General features: G+C 47.7%; 1 protein-coding gene across 3 annotated transcripts in view; it reads right to left on the bottom strand.

The window, feature by feature from the left end:
• Positions 1 to 1,782: 1,782 nt before the first annotated feature.
• Positions 1,783 to 17,403, bottom strand: part of SNAPC4 (small nuclear RNA activating complex polypeptide 4) — a 31,855-nt gene continuing 16,234 nt past the window's right edge. For all 3 annotated transcript variants that reach the window (XM_028714945.2, XM_028714944.2, XM_028714942.2), the window contains exons 15-24: positions 15,094 to 15,179; positions 13,035 to 13,466; positions 11,545 to 11,637; positions 10,176 to 10,404; positions 9,282 to 9,352; positions 7,671 to 7,778; positions 6,334 to 6,358; positions 3,656 to 5,250; positions 3,179 to 3,303; positions 1,783 to 2,299 (exon numbers count right to left, since the gene is read on the bottom strand). In XM_028714945.2, coding sequence (XP_028570778.2) covers positions 3,211 to 3,303; positions 3,656 to 5,250; positions 6,334 to 6,358; positions 7,671 to 7,778; positions 9,282 to 9,352; positions 10,176 to 10,404; positions 11,545 to 11,637; positions 13,035 to 13,466; positions 15,094 to 15,179 — 2,732 coding nt within the window. In that variant the 3' untranslated portion in view covers positions 1,783 to 2,299; positions 3,179 to 3,210. The remainder of the gene's footprint in view (positions 2,300 to 3,178; positions 3,304 to 3,655; positions 5,251 to 6,333; positions 6,359 to 7,670; positions 7,779 to 9,281; positions 9,353 to 10,175; positions 10,405 to 11,544; positions 11,638 to 13,034; positions 13,467 to 15,093; positions 15,180 to 17,403) is intronic.

The following is a 17,403-nucleotide window of genomic DNA, read 5'->3' as shown; positions in this document are numbered from 1 at the left end:
ACGCTTGACAGCTACGCCTCTGTACAATTCAAAGTGGCCAGATTTGAGTGCAAGCCACCTCAGCACACACATCATACATTTAACACACATGGCTACCCCCCCCCCCCAGGATCCCGGGAATGAATAGTTTAAGGATGCTGGGAACTGTAGCTCTGGGGCAGGGGGTAAAGTATAGCTCCCAAGATTCTTGGATAAAGCTGCAGGGTTTCAATATAGTGCTACACACCACCCCAATCTTTAAGTGGTGTGAGATTTCAGGAGTTCCAGGAGCTTTCCCAGGGTTCCTACAGAAATCAGGAACAGCCTTCCCCTCTCTCCCCCCCCCCCCATACGAATATGTTGTGGATAGGATCTATGCTATCTTATGGTTGCTTTAAATATGCACACCATTTTTTCAGGGCAGAGGTAATTATAACATAACAATATACTAATTTCTTGTGTTGTATTATACATTAATATTATATATTTTAATATATTATTATAATAGTATATAATATCATGAAATTGTAGGGTTGGAAGGCTCATCTAGACCAAATTCCTGCAATGCAGGAATCCCTGACAGGTGGCCATCCAAACTCAGTTTAAAAACCTCTTAGGAAGGAGAGTCCACCACCTTCCGAGGTAGTCAATTCCACTGTCAAATAGCTCTTACTGACAAAATGTTTTTCCTGATATTTAGTCAGAATCTCTTTTTGCTACTTGAAGCCCTTGGTTCAGGTCCTATCCTCCAGATCAGGAGAAAACAAGCGTGCTCCATCTTCCATGGGACAGCCCTTGAGATATTTGAAAATGGTTATCGTATCTCCTCTCAATCTCTCTTATCCAGACTAAACATACCAAACTCCCTCAACCATTCCTCATAAGGCTTGTTTCCAGACCCTTTATCATCTTGGTCACCCTCCTCTGCACGTTTCAGCTTGGCAATAACCTTCTTAAATTGGGGTGCCCAGAACTAGATAAATACCATATATTATAATATGTAAACTTTTACATTATTAAAGTATGTATTATATAATGTTCAGGCCCAGGAATAGAGTTCTTGCCTGGGCTTCTTCCTCTACTTCCCTCTGCACATGTTCTCAGTTCAGCCTCACTGGCTTCTTGCCAGCCAGTGGAATTTGGATCATAAATCATTTTCAGATTTGGGGTCTGGCCAACAAGATGAGCTTGCAGTAGGTTTCAAAAACAATTATCATAGCTTAGTGGGCAGAGCAGCTGCTTTGCATGCCTAAGGTCCCAGGTTCAACCACCAACGGGATCTAGGTAGGATTAGTGAAGACTACCGTACTTCTCTGAAACTGCCAGTCATTGCAAAAAAACAACACCCTGTGCTAAATGGACTCTGCAAGGCAGTTTCCTATGTAATCACTTCAAACAGCTCTTTATTCAGAACCATGAGGATTAGCATCTTAACTTTTTCTGGAGGGATTGCCCCTTAACTCACAGGAAAGGGCCATAGCAGCTCTGTGGGCAGAGCAGCTCCTTTGCATGCAGAAGGCCCCAGGTTCAACCCCCAGGGGCAGCTCCAGTTCTGGAAGGTAGAGAATCACACCCCCCCCCAAAAAAAAAACCCCAACCCTAGACAGCCACTGAGAATCCTGGTAGAGGTGTTTTTCTTTAGAAAAAAAGGAGTAAGAACTTTTTGCACAAAGCGTACAAACCTTCCTCGCTCCCCTCTTCTGTGGTCCAAATATCACAGAATCATAGAATTGTAGAGTTGTAAAGGTTCCCCAAGGGCCATCTAGTCCAACCCCCTTCAATGCAGAAACCACAGCTAAATAATCACTGGAAGATTTATTTTTTATTTATTTTTACTTCATAGAATTTATTGCTTGATTGGAAAAACAAAACAAAAGACCTCAAAGCAGTTTACAGGAAAACATCAAAATCAATTAAACATGTACAACAGTACAAATATACAAAACCAAATTACTGCAATGCAAGATCCTCTGGTCTGGTGTTTTTAAAGGGCATAACAATAGAGAACTATTTAAACCCCCCCCCCACAGCCATCAAGAAATCTTATGACGTTGGGCTTTATGGCTAATACATCTGTGGCTACCCAAAACAAAGGGGGCTGCTCTCCCACATCAAATGAAAACTCCATTATTCAGTTGGAAAAGGAAAATATACAGGATAGTTCATTCTCTCCCACACAGAGGACCACAGACACAAAATTATTACAAATAAGTGTAAGTCACAGTGTAAACCAAAAGAGTTCCAAACTGGCGTGCTGAAGTATTGCTAGTGGTAGGGCTGAGGTAGACCACCCTCTCTGTCTCTGAGGTGTTGCAGATGCCTAAACAAAAAGCAGAGACAAAGATTCACACTTGGAATTACGCTAGAAGAAAGGGTGATGGGAAGGGTCAAAGCACTTGTTACTGATGGAGAAACACTGAGAAGGGACATAGCTCAGTGGCCGGAGCAGTGGTACCCAAAGTGGGCAGTAACACCCCCCTGGAGAGCAGGGGGCTGCTAAAAGGCAAGGGGAAGGCAGAGGGCACCAGAGCTGATGATTTAAGACTCCTGCTAAGTGACTTTAAACCAGGCAATGGGAAACTTCATCCAGCTTTAAGAATTTACTGAACAGTGAATTTGTTCCTAAATGTGGTATCTAAGACTCCTAAGTGACTCTCAGACTTGAAAAGCTGGTATCACTGGATCAAGTTCATCAGTTTTGCTGAAGGTCTGATTTGATTCTGAATAAATGCACAATTAATTGTGACTGTTTTGAATCATGTAATTGTAGAATCAGAAGAGACCAAGGTCATTAGTCCAACCCCTGCAATGCAGGAACTGCAGCTAAACACTCCTGACAAATGGCCATCCCAACCCATCCTTAGTGGGTTGTGCAAACCATTATTCCAAATAATGCTTTTTACAAGGTAGGGGCTCTGGAGATGAGTTGATGGAAAGCAGAAGGCAGGAACCACTGGGTTAGAGCACCTGCTTTGCATGCAGAAGGTCCCAGGCTAAACCCTACCGGTAGTGTTTCCAGACAGGAAATGGGGAGAAAGACCCCTAGGCATGAAACCCTGAACTGCCAGAGCTGCCTGTCAGTACAGACCACACTGAGCTAGATAAGCGCCAAATACGTTCCAGTGTGCTAGCTTCACCCTTTTGTAAGTACATGCTTTCTGGGTGGAAGTGAAAAAACTCAGCCAAAAAGAGAAGGTACCTTGATCCAAGGAGCTACTGAGCTGATTCCTCTCACTGCTGCCTTTGCTTTTTCTCTAGCCGGGAGCTTCTCCGAATCCCAGAGGAACTGAGCTGGTCCAACTCTGCACTGGCCATGCCTGCCTCCTGCAAGAGAGAAAGAGAGAGAGGTGCATGAGATAATAATATAATTCTATTAAAATTCTTAATGTGGTGGATGGGCTTGATGAAGTGACACTAATTTCCAAATTCCTGATTTAAAATCACTTAGCAGGAGTCTTAAATCACCACCTCCAGCACCCCACCACCACCTCCTTTCCTTTTAGCATCTCCCACCCCAAAGTAATCTCACTAACTCCCAGGAGATAGTGCTACTCACTTTGGAAACCACTGATATAAAGCCTAGAATCCTAAAACTGTATGGTTGAAAGGGACCCCATGGGTCATCTAGTCCAACCCCCTGCCTCAAGGATAAATTGTTTAAAATAAATAGGCTTACCTCCTGCTCCTCCGCTGCCTCCCAGGGCTCACCCGCTGCTGCTCCACAGGATCCTGCCCCAGTCTCACCACCTTCTTCTTCCTCTTCCTCAGACAGTGACAGTGACACACACGAGTCTTCCTCCTGGCTGCTTTTGCCCCACTCATTGCCTGATAGGGTTGTCGTCACCCTGGAAGGAGCCAGCGCTGCAAGGGCAGCTGGGAAGGTGAAGGTGGCCAGGAAGCGGCTTCTCAGGAGCTGGTAGGCAGGGTTGTCCTGGAGGTTCTGCTGCACCATTGCCCGAAGCTGGGTGTTGCGATCTGGCTGGCCAGGCCCCTCCACCTCCTCTCCGGAGGCCACAAGAGAAACCACGCTGTGCTCCAGGGCTCCTTTGTTCAGCAGCAGCATGGAGAGGGCTTTCAAGCTACACAGGAAAGCAGGCATGTAAGGCAGGCTAGGCTGCAGCATTGCTGGCCCTCCTTTGGCCCACTCCTTCGTCACCGCCGCTTCTTTGAGAGAGATGAAGCTGTAGTCAGGGGTGATCTTGTCCTGTTGCAGCGGGGCAGGGTGGGGTTGAACTACTGGGTCCTGGGTGATTCCCAGGGTGGCAGGGTGGGAGCCGTCTCCGGAGGCCTGGTTCTGGAGGGGTGCCGGCTTCACGTGAACAGGACAGGGCTGGGCATTCCCCAATGAAATGTCAGGCAAAGGGGGTGCCGTGGAGCACGAGGTGGCAGGCAGGAGAGGAGGTGACAGGCCACTCTGCTGAAAGCCCCTGTGGTTCTGTGGGATGTCACAAGTGGCCACTGGGTGTGGCTTCTGTGGCACAAAGGCCACTGGAGTCATGCCTGCAGCATTTGGAACCATGAGAGCAGAAGATGCCTTGGCCACTTGGCCCAGGTTTTTGGGTGGTTCTTTTGTGGGTGGCGGTTGGTTTCCCTGGTTGGGAATGCTGACAATGGTCATGGGGACAAGGCCCTGCGTGGTCAAGACCCAGGTGATGGGAAGGACCTGCTGCCCGGGGACTGCGCTGGCCCCAGGCTGGGAGACCACTCCTGGTGACGCCAGTGCTATGGGCACTGTGTTGGCTGGGCTCTGCTGCGAAACAACATGAGGCAGGCACAGAGCCCCCTGGATACTAGCAGGATTCAGAGAGGTGGGCAAATGGGTAGCTTGCCCTGCCGGTACTGGGTGCGCCAAAGGTGCGGCAGTGCTTGTGCCGGTTGCAGCCTCCCTGCTGTCTTGATTGCCATTCCCAGGGGGATCCTCTCCCCTCCCTGTTTTCAGAGATTTCACTTGACTTCCCAGCGATGGGACTGAGTGCACTGGAGGGAGTGCTGGCAATGGTGACCCCCTGGTGTATGGCAGCTGGCTTGCCACCTGGGCACTGGCTGGAACCATTGGCTGCTGAATGATTACCGAGGGGTGCAGGAGAAGCTGTGGGACCTTCCGCTGCCGCTTCTCCCGCAGCAGTTCAGAGACGGTCTTGGGCTTGGACATTGGGCAACGTGGGGAAAGGGCCCTCTTCGAGGAAGCAGGAACCAGCCCCTCTTTGGCCTTCAGGGGGATGAGCTTCTTGCTTGGGTTTTGGACGGCCACCTGGACATTCCTGGACTGGGCTGGGTAAAGACAGAAGAATGTAAATCCAGCATCCTGTTCTCGCAGTGGCCAAATGCCCTAAAAACCTTGGGATCAAGGTAGCCTGCCTCTGGGCCTGGAGGCTCCATAAGAAGCTATGGAGAGCCTGGCTGCTGGATTAGGCCAAAGGGGGCACATATAGTCCAGCATCCTCTCCTCACAGGGGCAAGTGTCATGGACCAGAAATTGGCTTCACCCGCTGAGCAGCAGCCTGAAGATGCAGGAGGCAAAGTGACTTCACCTGCTGCTGATCAGCCTTCTTGTTCCTGATGTGAACCAGCAGGCTCCAGCTTTCTTAAGCAGGATTTCCAGCCTCAGTCAGTTACTGGAAACAACATTTGTTGTTCCCGGACAGACCTTGCTGCTTCTTGCTTTTCGTGACCTTGGACTCTCGGCTTACTTGACCCCTGGACTATGTGAACTGAGATACTCCTGACATTAGGACTAGACTGAACCTTGCATACGGACTCTGCCTCTAGGCAAATATCCCCCTGAGACTTGGCTGGTTGGCTGGCCTCTCCCGCTACTAAGCTCTGCCATGGCTGGGCCACACGGGACTATGGCAGCAACCAGATGCCTCAACAGAAAGGCCACAAGCAGGACCAGAGCGCAACAGCAACTCTCCAGTTTTTGTTCGCCAGTCTAGGACCTCGAGGCCCAAGTTAAAATCTCCCACATGGGCATGAAGTTCACTGGGTGTGACCTTGGGTCACAGTCACTGCCTCTCTGCCTAGCCTAACTCACAGGGTTATTGTGAGGGGGGTTAAATGGGATGAGAACCCTGCACACACCACCTTGAGCTTTTTGGAGAAAAGGTGGAATATAAATGAAATTCACAAAAGAGCAGCAAGGATGCTTCCGACGGCCGTGTTTTCCATGTGGAAAAAATGGCAGCCACTTTCTTCTCCCCTGATCAGGAAACAGGTTAATGGACCACTCCAGGCCAGGCCAAAGCAAGGGGTTTGCAAAAGAGGAGATGGGCAGCTCTTCCCAACCCAAAACACCATTGTGTAGACTGGCTGGACTGTTGAGACTAGTTTGGAACAACAGAAAAGGACAAATACCTTTTGGATCTTGCGCAGAGGGGGCCTGCAAAAGAAGGGAACAATTAGTTGCTTTGGGTGGCAGGCGGCTTTGGCCCATGTCTACCTCCTTTCCAAGAATTTCTCCTGCCCAGTTACCACTGAAATGGGTCTAGGGGCACTCCAGATGCTGGCCACTGAGGATGGAAGTTGGGAGTCCATCATCCGTAGCAAACAGCATGACCAATGGTCAGGGATGATGGGAGCTGTAGTGGTACTGATTTAAATAGGAAGGAGGCAGCTGTCTTATACCAAGTCAGATCCATTGCTCCATCCAGTTCAGTATTGTCTACACTGACTGGCAGGCAAGACTCTCTAGGATTTCAGGCCAGGGTCTCTCCCAGCCCTACCTGGAACTGCCATTGGGGAGCTTCTGCATGTGAAGCAGGTGAACCACCCACAGGTCTATGTATCTAAGCCATGACAGAGCTTCAAGCAATCAACCCAAAGTCTAGTTGATCTGGAGAACTCATGATATTAGCCGCCATGAAGAGTGCGGCAGTCCCTGCTCGACAACCCCCAAGCTGATTCCAGCAATCAGTGTTGTTCAAACATCCTACAAATCATAAAACTGTAGAGTTGGGACCACAAAGATTCATCCAGCACAACTCCCTGCAATGCAAGAATCACAGCTCAAGAATCCCTGACCGATGGTCACCTAACCTCTGCTTTAAAACCTCCAGTGAAGCATACAGACACAGCAGAGCTTGGAAAAGGAGATGTGGCAGAGATCACATAAAGCTGCCCTTGGGTTTGGTTTGGAAGCTCCAGCTGATAAAAGAATGCTGTGGCCAGATGGCTGGTGAGAAGTTCTGGTCGAGAACTTGTTAAAACGGCTGCACCAGCTGCCCATTTCCCATTGAACCAGGTCCTTGTATTAATTTATAAAGCTCTGATCAGTTTAGGTCCTTTATACCTCACGGATTGCCTTAACCCTTATAATATCACAGCTTGATCTCTGAGATCATCTACAGGAGCATCGTCAGTCATTCCCTGAGTTGGTGAGGCTTACTTGACAGCAGCAACAACAAAGTGAAACTTGAGTGCCATTGGCCCAGTCCTATGCAACTCTCTGCCACTAGAGATTCAGAAGGCACCTTCTGTGCCAGCTTTTAAATGCCTGCTGAAAACTTCACTATTCCTCCAGGCTTATACAGGCAATTAGGAAGACATTCTTCCACGCTGGTTAGGTGAGGTCTGTTTTTAACTTTTCAAAGCGTTTTTTCTTGTGTGGTTTAATGTCTGTTTGTTTGCTGTAAACCACTTTGATAGATTTTTCTAATGGCACACATATTTTTATGATTAAATAGAAATCATACCTGCTCTGTCTTCTCTGCCTCCCCAATGGCAGACTTCAGCAGCTCCCTCTGCCGTGTCTTCCTCCTGTGGATGACTTTCATGCAGCCATGGATGTCAATCTGGAGCAGCTGCAAGAGTCCCACAGGCAGAGTCAGACTAAGCAGAGAAAAGGCAGGCTCAAAAGAAAGCAAATAATCCAATGTAGCTCACGCTTGGTGATGGCAAGAATGTAAAAGCCCTGCAGCCAAGGGGACCCATCTAGTCCAGCAACCTGTTCTCACAGTGGCGAACCAGATTCCTCAATGGGAAGAAGCCCACAAGCAGGAACTGAGCATAACAGCAGCAATTCTCCCCACTCGTCATTCCCAGCAGCTGGCATTCAGAGACATGACCTGCCTTGCACACTGGAGTCAGTATATATAAAACCTAAGAAGAGTCTGGTTGTGAGATTAGGCCAAGGGTAATCTATCTGGTCCAGAACCTTCCTAAAAATTTAGGAATGCAAACAGACTGCCTCTGGACAGTCAGCGCATGGCTGCTGGATCAGCACCATCTAGTCCAGCATCCTATCCTCACAGGGGCCACCCAAAATATATTTTAAAAATTAAAAAAATTGTCCAGTAGCACCTTAGAGACCAACTAAGTTTGTTCTGGGTATAAGCTTTTGTGTGCATGCACACTTCTTCAGATACACTGAAACAGAAGTCACCAGACCCTTATATATAGTGGGAGGGTGGGGTAGGGGTTTTCTCAGAAGGGAAGTAGGATATGGGTGATTGACTCAATGGGTATGGTAAACCTGTGACTGTTAACGATTGCAGTGAATCCTACAAGAAAAAGCAAGGGATAGTATGCAGATGATTAGCATATGTAATGAGACAGGAATCCAATACCCATTGAGTCAATGCATCTCCTACTACCATTCTGAGAAAAACCCTACCCCGCCCTCCCACTATATATGTTTGGTGACTTCTGTTTCACTGTATCTGAAGAAGTGTGCATGCACACGAAAACTTATACCCAGAACAAACTTAGTTGGTCTCTAGGGTGCTACTGGACAATTTTTTAATTTTTTAAAATATATTTCGACTGTGTCAGACCAACACGCCTACCTACCTGAATCAGGGGCCACCCAGACACCTCAAAGGGAAGCCCCCAAGCAGGACCCAAGGACAACAGCAATGCTCCCCACCTGCAATTCCCAGAAAGTGGAATTCAGAAGCATTTACTGCCTCCAACAGTGGAGGTAATTCATTGTCATTATGGCTAGTAGCCACTGAGAGGCAAATAGACTAAGGTTGAGCACCATCCAAGTTGGTAGAAATGACTACATCTTGTGGTGCAATGGGTTAGCGCACCTGCCTGTTAAACCAGAAGGCTGGTAAGTTCAAGCCCACCCAGGGTTGCTCTGGGCAGGATTACTGCAATGCAGGGGGTTAAACTAGATGACCCTCAGGCCAACTCTACAATTCTATGATTCTAACTGTGCCCTGTCATTCCATAGTGGTCTTTCCTCTGAAGATGTCTAGAAAACACGTCAAGGAGCCTTAGCTGATTACCAGACTCTCCACTAAACTAATTCTGGTGACACACACATCATTTCCACAGAACTCCCCCACACACATACACACCTGGATGAAGAGGGTGAAGAGGGGTGTGCTTGTGAGGCAGGCAGCCTGCAGCTGCTTGGAGATTAATTCCACTGGAAAGAAAGAAAAAAGTGAGAGTCCATCAGCAGGACCAGAACCTTGAGCCAAAAAGAAAAAACACTTTGTATATTTTCCTCCTCTCTTTGTGCCATGCTTCTCATTGCTCAAACTGAAATATTATGTCTGTAGGGATAAAAAAAAAATTAAGAACATAAGAGCTTGCTGCACCTGGCCAGTGGCCCACCTACTCCAGCCTGTTGTTCTCACAATGGCCACCCACACCCCCCTATGGGAAGCCCACAAGCAGGAGTTGAGCACAGGAGCCCTCCCCCCTCCTGTGGCTTCAAGCAACTGATATTCAAAGGCCCACTGCTCTGTCAGTGGAAGCAAAGAACAGCCACCCTGGCTAGTAGCCATCGAAAGCCCTCTCCTCCATGAATCTGCCAATCCTCCTTTAAAGCCATCCAGGTTGCCTCATCTGGGAGTAAACTCCAGAGTTTAACTGTGCGCTGCATGAAGAAGGACTTTATCTGTCCTCAATCTTCAAACATTCAGCTTCTCTGGATGTCTGAGTGCTAGCACTGTGAGAGAGTGAATAACTTTTCTCTCTCCACTTTCTCCATGCCGTGCATCACTTTATAAACTTCTATCATGTTGCCTTGTATATACCTTTTCTCTAAAAAGAACTCATCCAAATTATAGGGGAGTCACTCTGTCCCCTTGATCTGAAATGTTTTGCTATGTGCGTGAAGTTAAGCTTTCCGAAAAAAGGGCTTAACCATCATGTATCCATCATTCACTTGTGTGCACACACACACACTCTTCAGTCAAATACAGAAGAAGAAGAATCTTATCAGAAGTTGCTGGTGGTCAGACCTTTAGACCTATGAGCAGCTTCTGTCTTGAGGCGCTGGGCCCAGTCCTGGACCAGGCTCCCAGCCCAGGGAATCACGGCCACCATCAGCCGTCGGAAAAGGGTGGTCTTCAACATCCCATCCTTCTGTCCCTTCTGGGGCTGGCCTCCTTCTCTGCTGGCTGGTGCCAAGGATTTTGCAATACATGTTTGGGATGTAAAGGCAAAACGCTTCTTCCTGTTGATTTCTTGCTGTGGAAAGAGAGAGATAGAGAGGAGTAAATCCTATCCTCTGCCCGAAGGATACTCAGGTCCACTAGGGCCACAACGGCTCATTTCTAGAGAGACCTGAAAGGAGCCAACACTTTTCAGCATTCAAAAGTTTGGGAAGTGGCTTTACTATAAAAGCTGATCAACAAACTACGCACTTCCAGGTCACCAAGTAAAAAGGATAAATTTGCAGAGAGAGGTCTGGTATGATTACATATGCCAATAAGAAAAACATGGCAAAAGTATGTTCAGTCTTCTAATTTTATTGTACCAGCCTGATGTGTGTTCCTCTTGCTGTTGCTTGCCCAATGAGGTGTTTTCTTTAAGCTGCTTTAATTGTAAATATTAAAAAGAAAAGAAAAGAAAAGAGGGAGGCAGAACCATGTATGCCATCTTGAGCTCCTTAGGGAGAAACAGTAGGTTATAAATTAAATAAATAAACTCTGAAATACAGTATGTTTAAAACTGTTGAAACCTGCCTTGAAAGCAAAAGGGTATCTTGGTGGAAATGGAAATGAAACAAACTCATCCAACTAAGCAGGCCTCGCTAAAAGACATTTGAACATATTTTTAAAAACAACAACAACATGCCCACATGGGGGAAGGTATGAAGCCCACTGCCCCATCATGCCAGCTTAACTCTGAAGCCTAACAGCCAATCTGAACTGAATGCCTCTAAATATCATCAGACATGTTGGCAAGAAAAGTATGGGGATCTATCTATCTAATCTACTGCATTTATATCCCAACTTTGCCCCCAAGGAGCTCAAGGTGGCATACATGGTTCTGTCCCCCTCCTCCACAACAACTCTGTGAGATAGGTTAGGCTGAAAGGCAGTGACTGTGACCCAGTCAGTGTCACAGCAGAGTGGAATTTGAACCTGGTCTCTCCCAGGTCCTAGTTCTCTTTTAATCCCCACAACAACCCTGAGAGGTAGGTTGAGAGGCAATGACTATGACCCAAGGTCACCTTGTGAGCTTCATGGCTGAATGGGGGGATTTGAACCCTTGTCCCTAGTCTGACACTCTAACCACTTCACTACACTGTCTCTCAAGGGAAGTTCCTTATCCTAAACCTAAGAGAGTCAGGAGGAGCTTCTGAACCATGGGAGGGAGACTTACATTTCTCCGCTGCAACTCATAGCTGTTTCTCCTCAACACACATTTCACATAAGCCAAAGACACCCTCCAGGAGTCCTTCATCCTCCTGGGATTCTGCAAACAAAACAGGAAAGAGAAACACAGATCCCAATCTATTTTCTTTTAAGGGAAAGAAAGTCCTAGACAGAAAATCTTTATATTTTCAAAAGAATTGGTCTTATATATGATGTTGGTAGCTCAAATTGTCATTACAACTCAGCAGAAAATAGCCCAAAATCTTACACGGGATACTTGGTACCACTCACTCTGGAATACACTTATAACAGAGAAAATAATAATACATAATTGGATATTTTAATGAGGACTAGAACCTCCAGGCACCTTTTATAGGTATGGAATTCCTTTATGACCCTCATAACACTTAGCAATGCACCCTCTAAGCCACTGCAATCTGCCAAATCCAATAGCAGAACTCTTGGTAAAGGCAGAATTCTGTGCCTCTTTTCTCTTACAAGTCACTTCACTGGTTTCCTAGTATTGATAAAGAGTGACTCTCCATGAAGAAAAATCTCCTCAGGAAAATCTGAGTGACAGCAGAGGCCTGTCACCTGACCTGCATTGGGAGCAAGGCAATATGGGAACTGGAGGGGCCACCTTCCCACTACAGGGTAAGTGCAGCTCAGAATCTGCATATTCCTACCTAGTGGAGTGAGTGGGAGGGACAAGATCCCCTCCTCTCTGTAGGAAAATAATAACATGAGCACAAAAACTGATCTTGTGGGCCTGGAAGAAATGGAGAAATGGACCAGCTGCAGAAAGCTTTTCCCTGCCTGATAGCAGAAAGGTCATTGGGATTTGCCACAGGAGGGGAAGCCAGCTCATTTACAGGTCTGGGTTTGATTTCATACAGGACGAGGTACTGGAAAGAAGTTTCTCCCTCTGCCTTTTCTTGAGCAATGAACAGATGCAGAAGGAACTTTGCTTCATATATATACAAAGCTGGTTGTTTCCCTTTAACATGAAGTAAGTTTCTAATCCTCGTGGCTCTGAGGAACAAAGGAAGCTGCTTTCTACGGAGTCAAACCCTTGAGTCTCTCTGGCTCAGCACTGTCTCTACACTGACTAGTAGCGGCTCTCCAGGGTTACAGGCAGGGAGCATTCTCTAAGTACTGAAGTGCAGCCCTTCCTCTCAGCATAAAGACTGTAACAGTCCTCAAGGTTCTGAAGGATGGGCTGAATTGAACAGAAATATAGGAGTCTGCCTTGGACTGAGTCAGACGGAATATGTCCACCGAGATCAGTTTTTTCAACACTGACCAGCAGCAATTGCTCTCCAGGGCTTCAGGCAGGGGTTTCCCCCAGCCCTACCATTGGGTACTGAACCTACACGCAAAGCAGACACTTACCAGATACAGCCTTTCCCCTAAAACTAAAGTAAGATTCTGGTTCTGAAGAAACAGAAACCTGGGCCAGATGCTCTGCCTCTGAGCCAGGGCCCCTTCCCCACGTACCTTGCTGCCTTCCGCCACCAAGCTCTCCTTTGCTCCAATCAGGGCAGGGGGCAAATCATTGGGAGGAGCAGTGGCAGGGGGAGAAGCCTCTGCCTTCTGGGGCTGCTCTTCCTCCTCCCCTGCCTTCAGGACCCTGGGGAACATCCCATGCTTCTGGTCTACGTTGAAGCCCTTGGACAGCAGCGTGACAGAGGCCAGGTTCTCTGATGATATGCCCTTCCTGGTCGGTACCCAGAGGTCAATGCTGGGCACCTCCCAGTGCCCACCAGCCATGGCCTTGTGGGTCCTGGCTGCCTCCTCCTCCACACTCTCCTCCTCTTCCTCCTCCAGGGACAGCTCTAGGTCAGAATCTTCGCTGCTGGACAAGCAGAGGCTGGGCTGCCGGGGCTTTCGGTGGGTGCAGCCCTCCTGCTTCGGCTTCCGCCTCTTCTTCTGGAAACAAGAGACAGAAAAAAGAGCAACCTCAGATTAATCGCAAGAACAGCTGCAATGGCCGTTCACATTTCAAGAGGCGTTGGTGGCATAGTGGCTAGAGCAATGGTTTCTACAGAGGGCAGTGAGATATCATAGGGGGGAGCTAAGAGGCAAGGAGGTGCAGGGGGTGCTGGAGGTGGAAATAATAGGTATCAGACTTTAAAAGCTGGTTCCCCTGGATCAAATTAATATATTTTGCAGGAATAATTAAACAAGATGGGTTCAATCTGATTTTGAATAAACATGCAATCAACTGTGACGGGTTTTGATCTTATTGGGTGATTATCTTTCTTAATTGGCCATGCAGCACACATGGCACACATAGCTTTAGATAAATTCATGGAGTAGAGTCCCGCATACAGAGCACAGTTAACTAAACTCCAACAGGAGACAGTGATGGCCCCCAACATAGACAGCTTCAAAGGAGGATTGGAGAAATTCATGGAAGAAAAAGCTATCAGTGCCACTAGCCACTTTGGCTATGCTCTGCCTCTATGGTCAGAGGGAGTATTGCTTCTGAATACCATACTTTATTATTTCAGGGAAGGGCTAAAGCTCAGTGGTAGAGCATTTTATGTGCGGTAAGCCGTCCAGCGTGACTAGGGAAACCCAGCCAGATGGGTGGGGAATAAATATTTTTTTAAAAAAATATAATTTTTTTATCTGCTTTGCATGCAAAAGGTCCCAGGAAGGATCTCCCTGGCTGGAACCCTGGGGAGCCCCTGCTGCCAGTCAGCATCAACAATACTGAGCTAGATGGTCCAAAGACATCATCAGAATAAGGCAGTTTCCTCCAAGCTGACTGCACCCTTTCCCCACCCTGCCTTGGTAACCTAGGGATGTGGGTGAACAAACTGCTGAAATGAGCTCTATGTGGGGCTACCCTTGAAAACTGCAGAGAAAGTTCTACCTCCCTTGTTGGAAGAGTAAATGCCTCTAAATAACAGTTCCTGGGGATCCCATGTGGGGAGAGCAGTGCTGCTGTGCTCAGGTCCTGCTTGTGGGCTTCCATTGGGATATTTGGGTGGGCACCTTCAAGACAGGATGATGGGCTATGATGGACCCCCTTTGGCCTTATCCAGCAGCCAAGCTTTTCTTAAGGTGACCTGTCATGACAGCAGAACCTTCATGCTCAGGGACACTGTACAGTGATACCTCGGGTTACATAGACTTCAGGTTACAGACTCTGCTAACCCAGAAATATTACCTCGGGTTAAGAACTTTGCTTCAGGATGAGAACAGAAATCGTGCTCTGGCGGCGCGGCGGCACCCATTAGCTAAAGTGGTGCTTCAGGTTAAGAACAGTTTCAGGTTAAGAACGGACCTCCGGAACGAATTAAGTACTTAACCCAAGGTACCACGGTGCCTCTGAATACTGGACAATGGGGAACAACAGTCAGAGAGTTGCTATTTCACTCAGGTTCTGCTTGGGGGTTTCCCATTGGGGCACTTGGCTGGCCCCTGTGAGGACTGGATGCTGGGCTGGATGACTGCCATTGACCTTATGCAGGTGGCTCTCCTTATATGTTTTTATATTTATGGGAGCACTTCTAAATCCCAAAAGGACCCTAGAAGTTGAACTTACCCGATAGCCCAGCAAAACTTTCCACTTGCTGAGGCACTGAGTCCCTGAGCGATGGGGCAACTCTGATGCTATCTTTGCCCAGCGACCTTTAGGAAGAAGAAGCAGGTCAGCTATTTCACCCACCATAAAACACCTGCACTGGGGAGTTGTTGGTGCTGCTGAACTACATCTCCTCTCCTCCTCCCTGATCATAGGCCATGCTTCCTAGGACTGATGAGAGTTGTGGCCAAGCAACATCCAGAGGGCTAAAGGATCCCAGCACCTGGTATATCTTAGAATCTTAGAAGTGTAGAGTTGGAATGGTTCCCAAGGGTCCTCTAGTCCAACCCCCTGCAATGCAGGAATCACAACTAAAGCATCCCTGACAGATGGCCATCCAACCGATGCTTAAAAACCACCAATGAAGCAGGCTGAGGGGACATGTAGCATGACAATAGTGCAGCACAACTGTTGTTACTATTATTCAGATGCGTGACCTCAACAAGCCTAGGACAAACCCCCATGAACCTGCTAATGTGGGCAGCAGGAATACGAATAATGATAGGTCTGGGAAAGAGGAAATACTGGTCTTTCTACAGGAGGAATCCCCGGTAAGAGACTCACCCAACCAAGAAAGGCCTTTGCAGACCAAGGGACTGGATCCAACTATACACCGAATCAACATGTATGACACTATAGATATTTCATCCTCACCTCTGTCCATAGAACAGACTTTGCCCACAGTTATGGAGGAGGAGCAAGCAAGATCAGAAACTACACAGATGTCTGGGGGATTGTCTGAACTCAATCAGGAGACGCACACTGGGAAGCCGGTCACCCCGAGCGCTGAGCTACAATTGCCCCCAGCCGAGGATAAACCAGAAACCTTCCCATTAGATAACATAGTGCCAAACCTGCCGGATGTATCACAAACTGTTAAGCAACCTTTTCTCCCACCTGTGTTCCAGGACTGCCTCAAAGCCCATCTGCAAGAAGTTAATATTTTAGTTCCTCAACCTTCATCTTGCCCCGCAAATGCTGACTTGGCTATGCTGGCACTAGAGGACACCTCAACAGAAGAAGAACTCCCGGGAACGATTTCTGGGATGCACATTCCCATCGATGTTCTGTCCTAGCGATCTTGCCCCCAAAATTGGCTACTTGACTTCGAACAAGGAGTTGACAGCAGACAGTTCAAGAAGCGCCAACACTAGGGACCATGGTCTAACAACTGGCGCCCCTGAGGCACTAGAGGAATTGCTACAGGTCCCGCCCCGGGCCCCTAGTGATAGCCAATCTAATGACACCCACTTGTGCCAAGGCGGGGAACCCAGTGCAACATTCTTCCCTGAAGTTGCTATCGTGGAACATGGCAGAATGGTTCTCAAAGTTATGCTATCCTGACTTTGTTAAGTTAATAAGAGAGCAGGATATAGTTTGTCTACAAGAAACTTGGTCAACACGGCACATTGACTTTGCCGGCTATAACGCCTTTGCAGTTCCGGCAGTCAAACTCCACAAGAAAGGCAGGCCCTCGGGTGGCTTGCTAACCCTGGTGGCCCCCCATATAAAATGTGAACACATTCTCTTGGCTATGCAAATTGCAAACTGTTAGAACAAAGATAGAGCTGGAGAGCCAGGTCATGTTACTGGTCAATGTGTATATTCCTCCCACCTCTACTGTCATAGCCAAGAACCATCAATGGGATCTCCTTGCACACGTGCTCAAGAATTTGGGCACCATTTGCCCCGATCTACCTATTGTCCTGACAGGGGATTTTAATGCCCACCTAGGCCAAGGGAGGGAAGTATATACAAAAGCCTGGGAGATCTTGGACTCTACGGCTTTTCCTGGCTTCTGCTTGTGGGAACGGGAATCATGGGACTTAGAAATCAACCTGGCGGGCCTACGGCTCACCAAGCTGTCTACCACCAGAGCCTTGGTGTGGCTCAATGGGCTGCCAGATTGGGAAGGCTCTGGGAACTTTACCTTCCTTTCCTCACAAGGAAATAGTGTGGTAGACTATATTCTGGTCCCCACTAAATTGCTGCCCCATGTGATTGAGTTCCACATAGGCGATCCTATGCTTAGTGACCATCTCTCCCTTCAATGTAAATTTGTCCTTCCATCGAGAGTGCCATAAAATTTAATCAATCCACTCTTCCAGGTACCATGTCCTCAGTACATAAGGATTCGAGTTAACGAGCATACTCTATCATCTTTCCAAATCTTGGTGTATTCTGATCGCATGATTCACTTGATCTCGGTAGGGAGTGGTGAACATTCTCCTGTAGCTAGAGTCGCTTGGTTTGAGGAGCTTATGTGCATCC

The sequence above is a fragment of the Podarcis muralis genome, chromosome Z (genome assembly GCF_964188315.1).
Source record: "Podarcis muralis chromosome Z, rPodMur119.hap1.1, whole genome shotgun sequence".
Taxonomy (NCBI): domain Eukaryota; kingdom Metazoa; phylum Chordata; class Lepidosauria; order Squamata; family Lacertidae; genus Podarcis; species Podarcis muralis.
The sequence above is the reverse complement of the archived record's forward strand: the minus strand, read 5'-3'. Positions and strand labels throughout refer to the sequence as shown.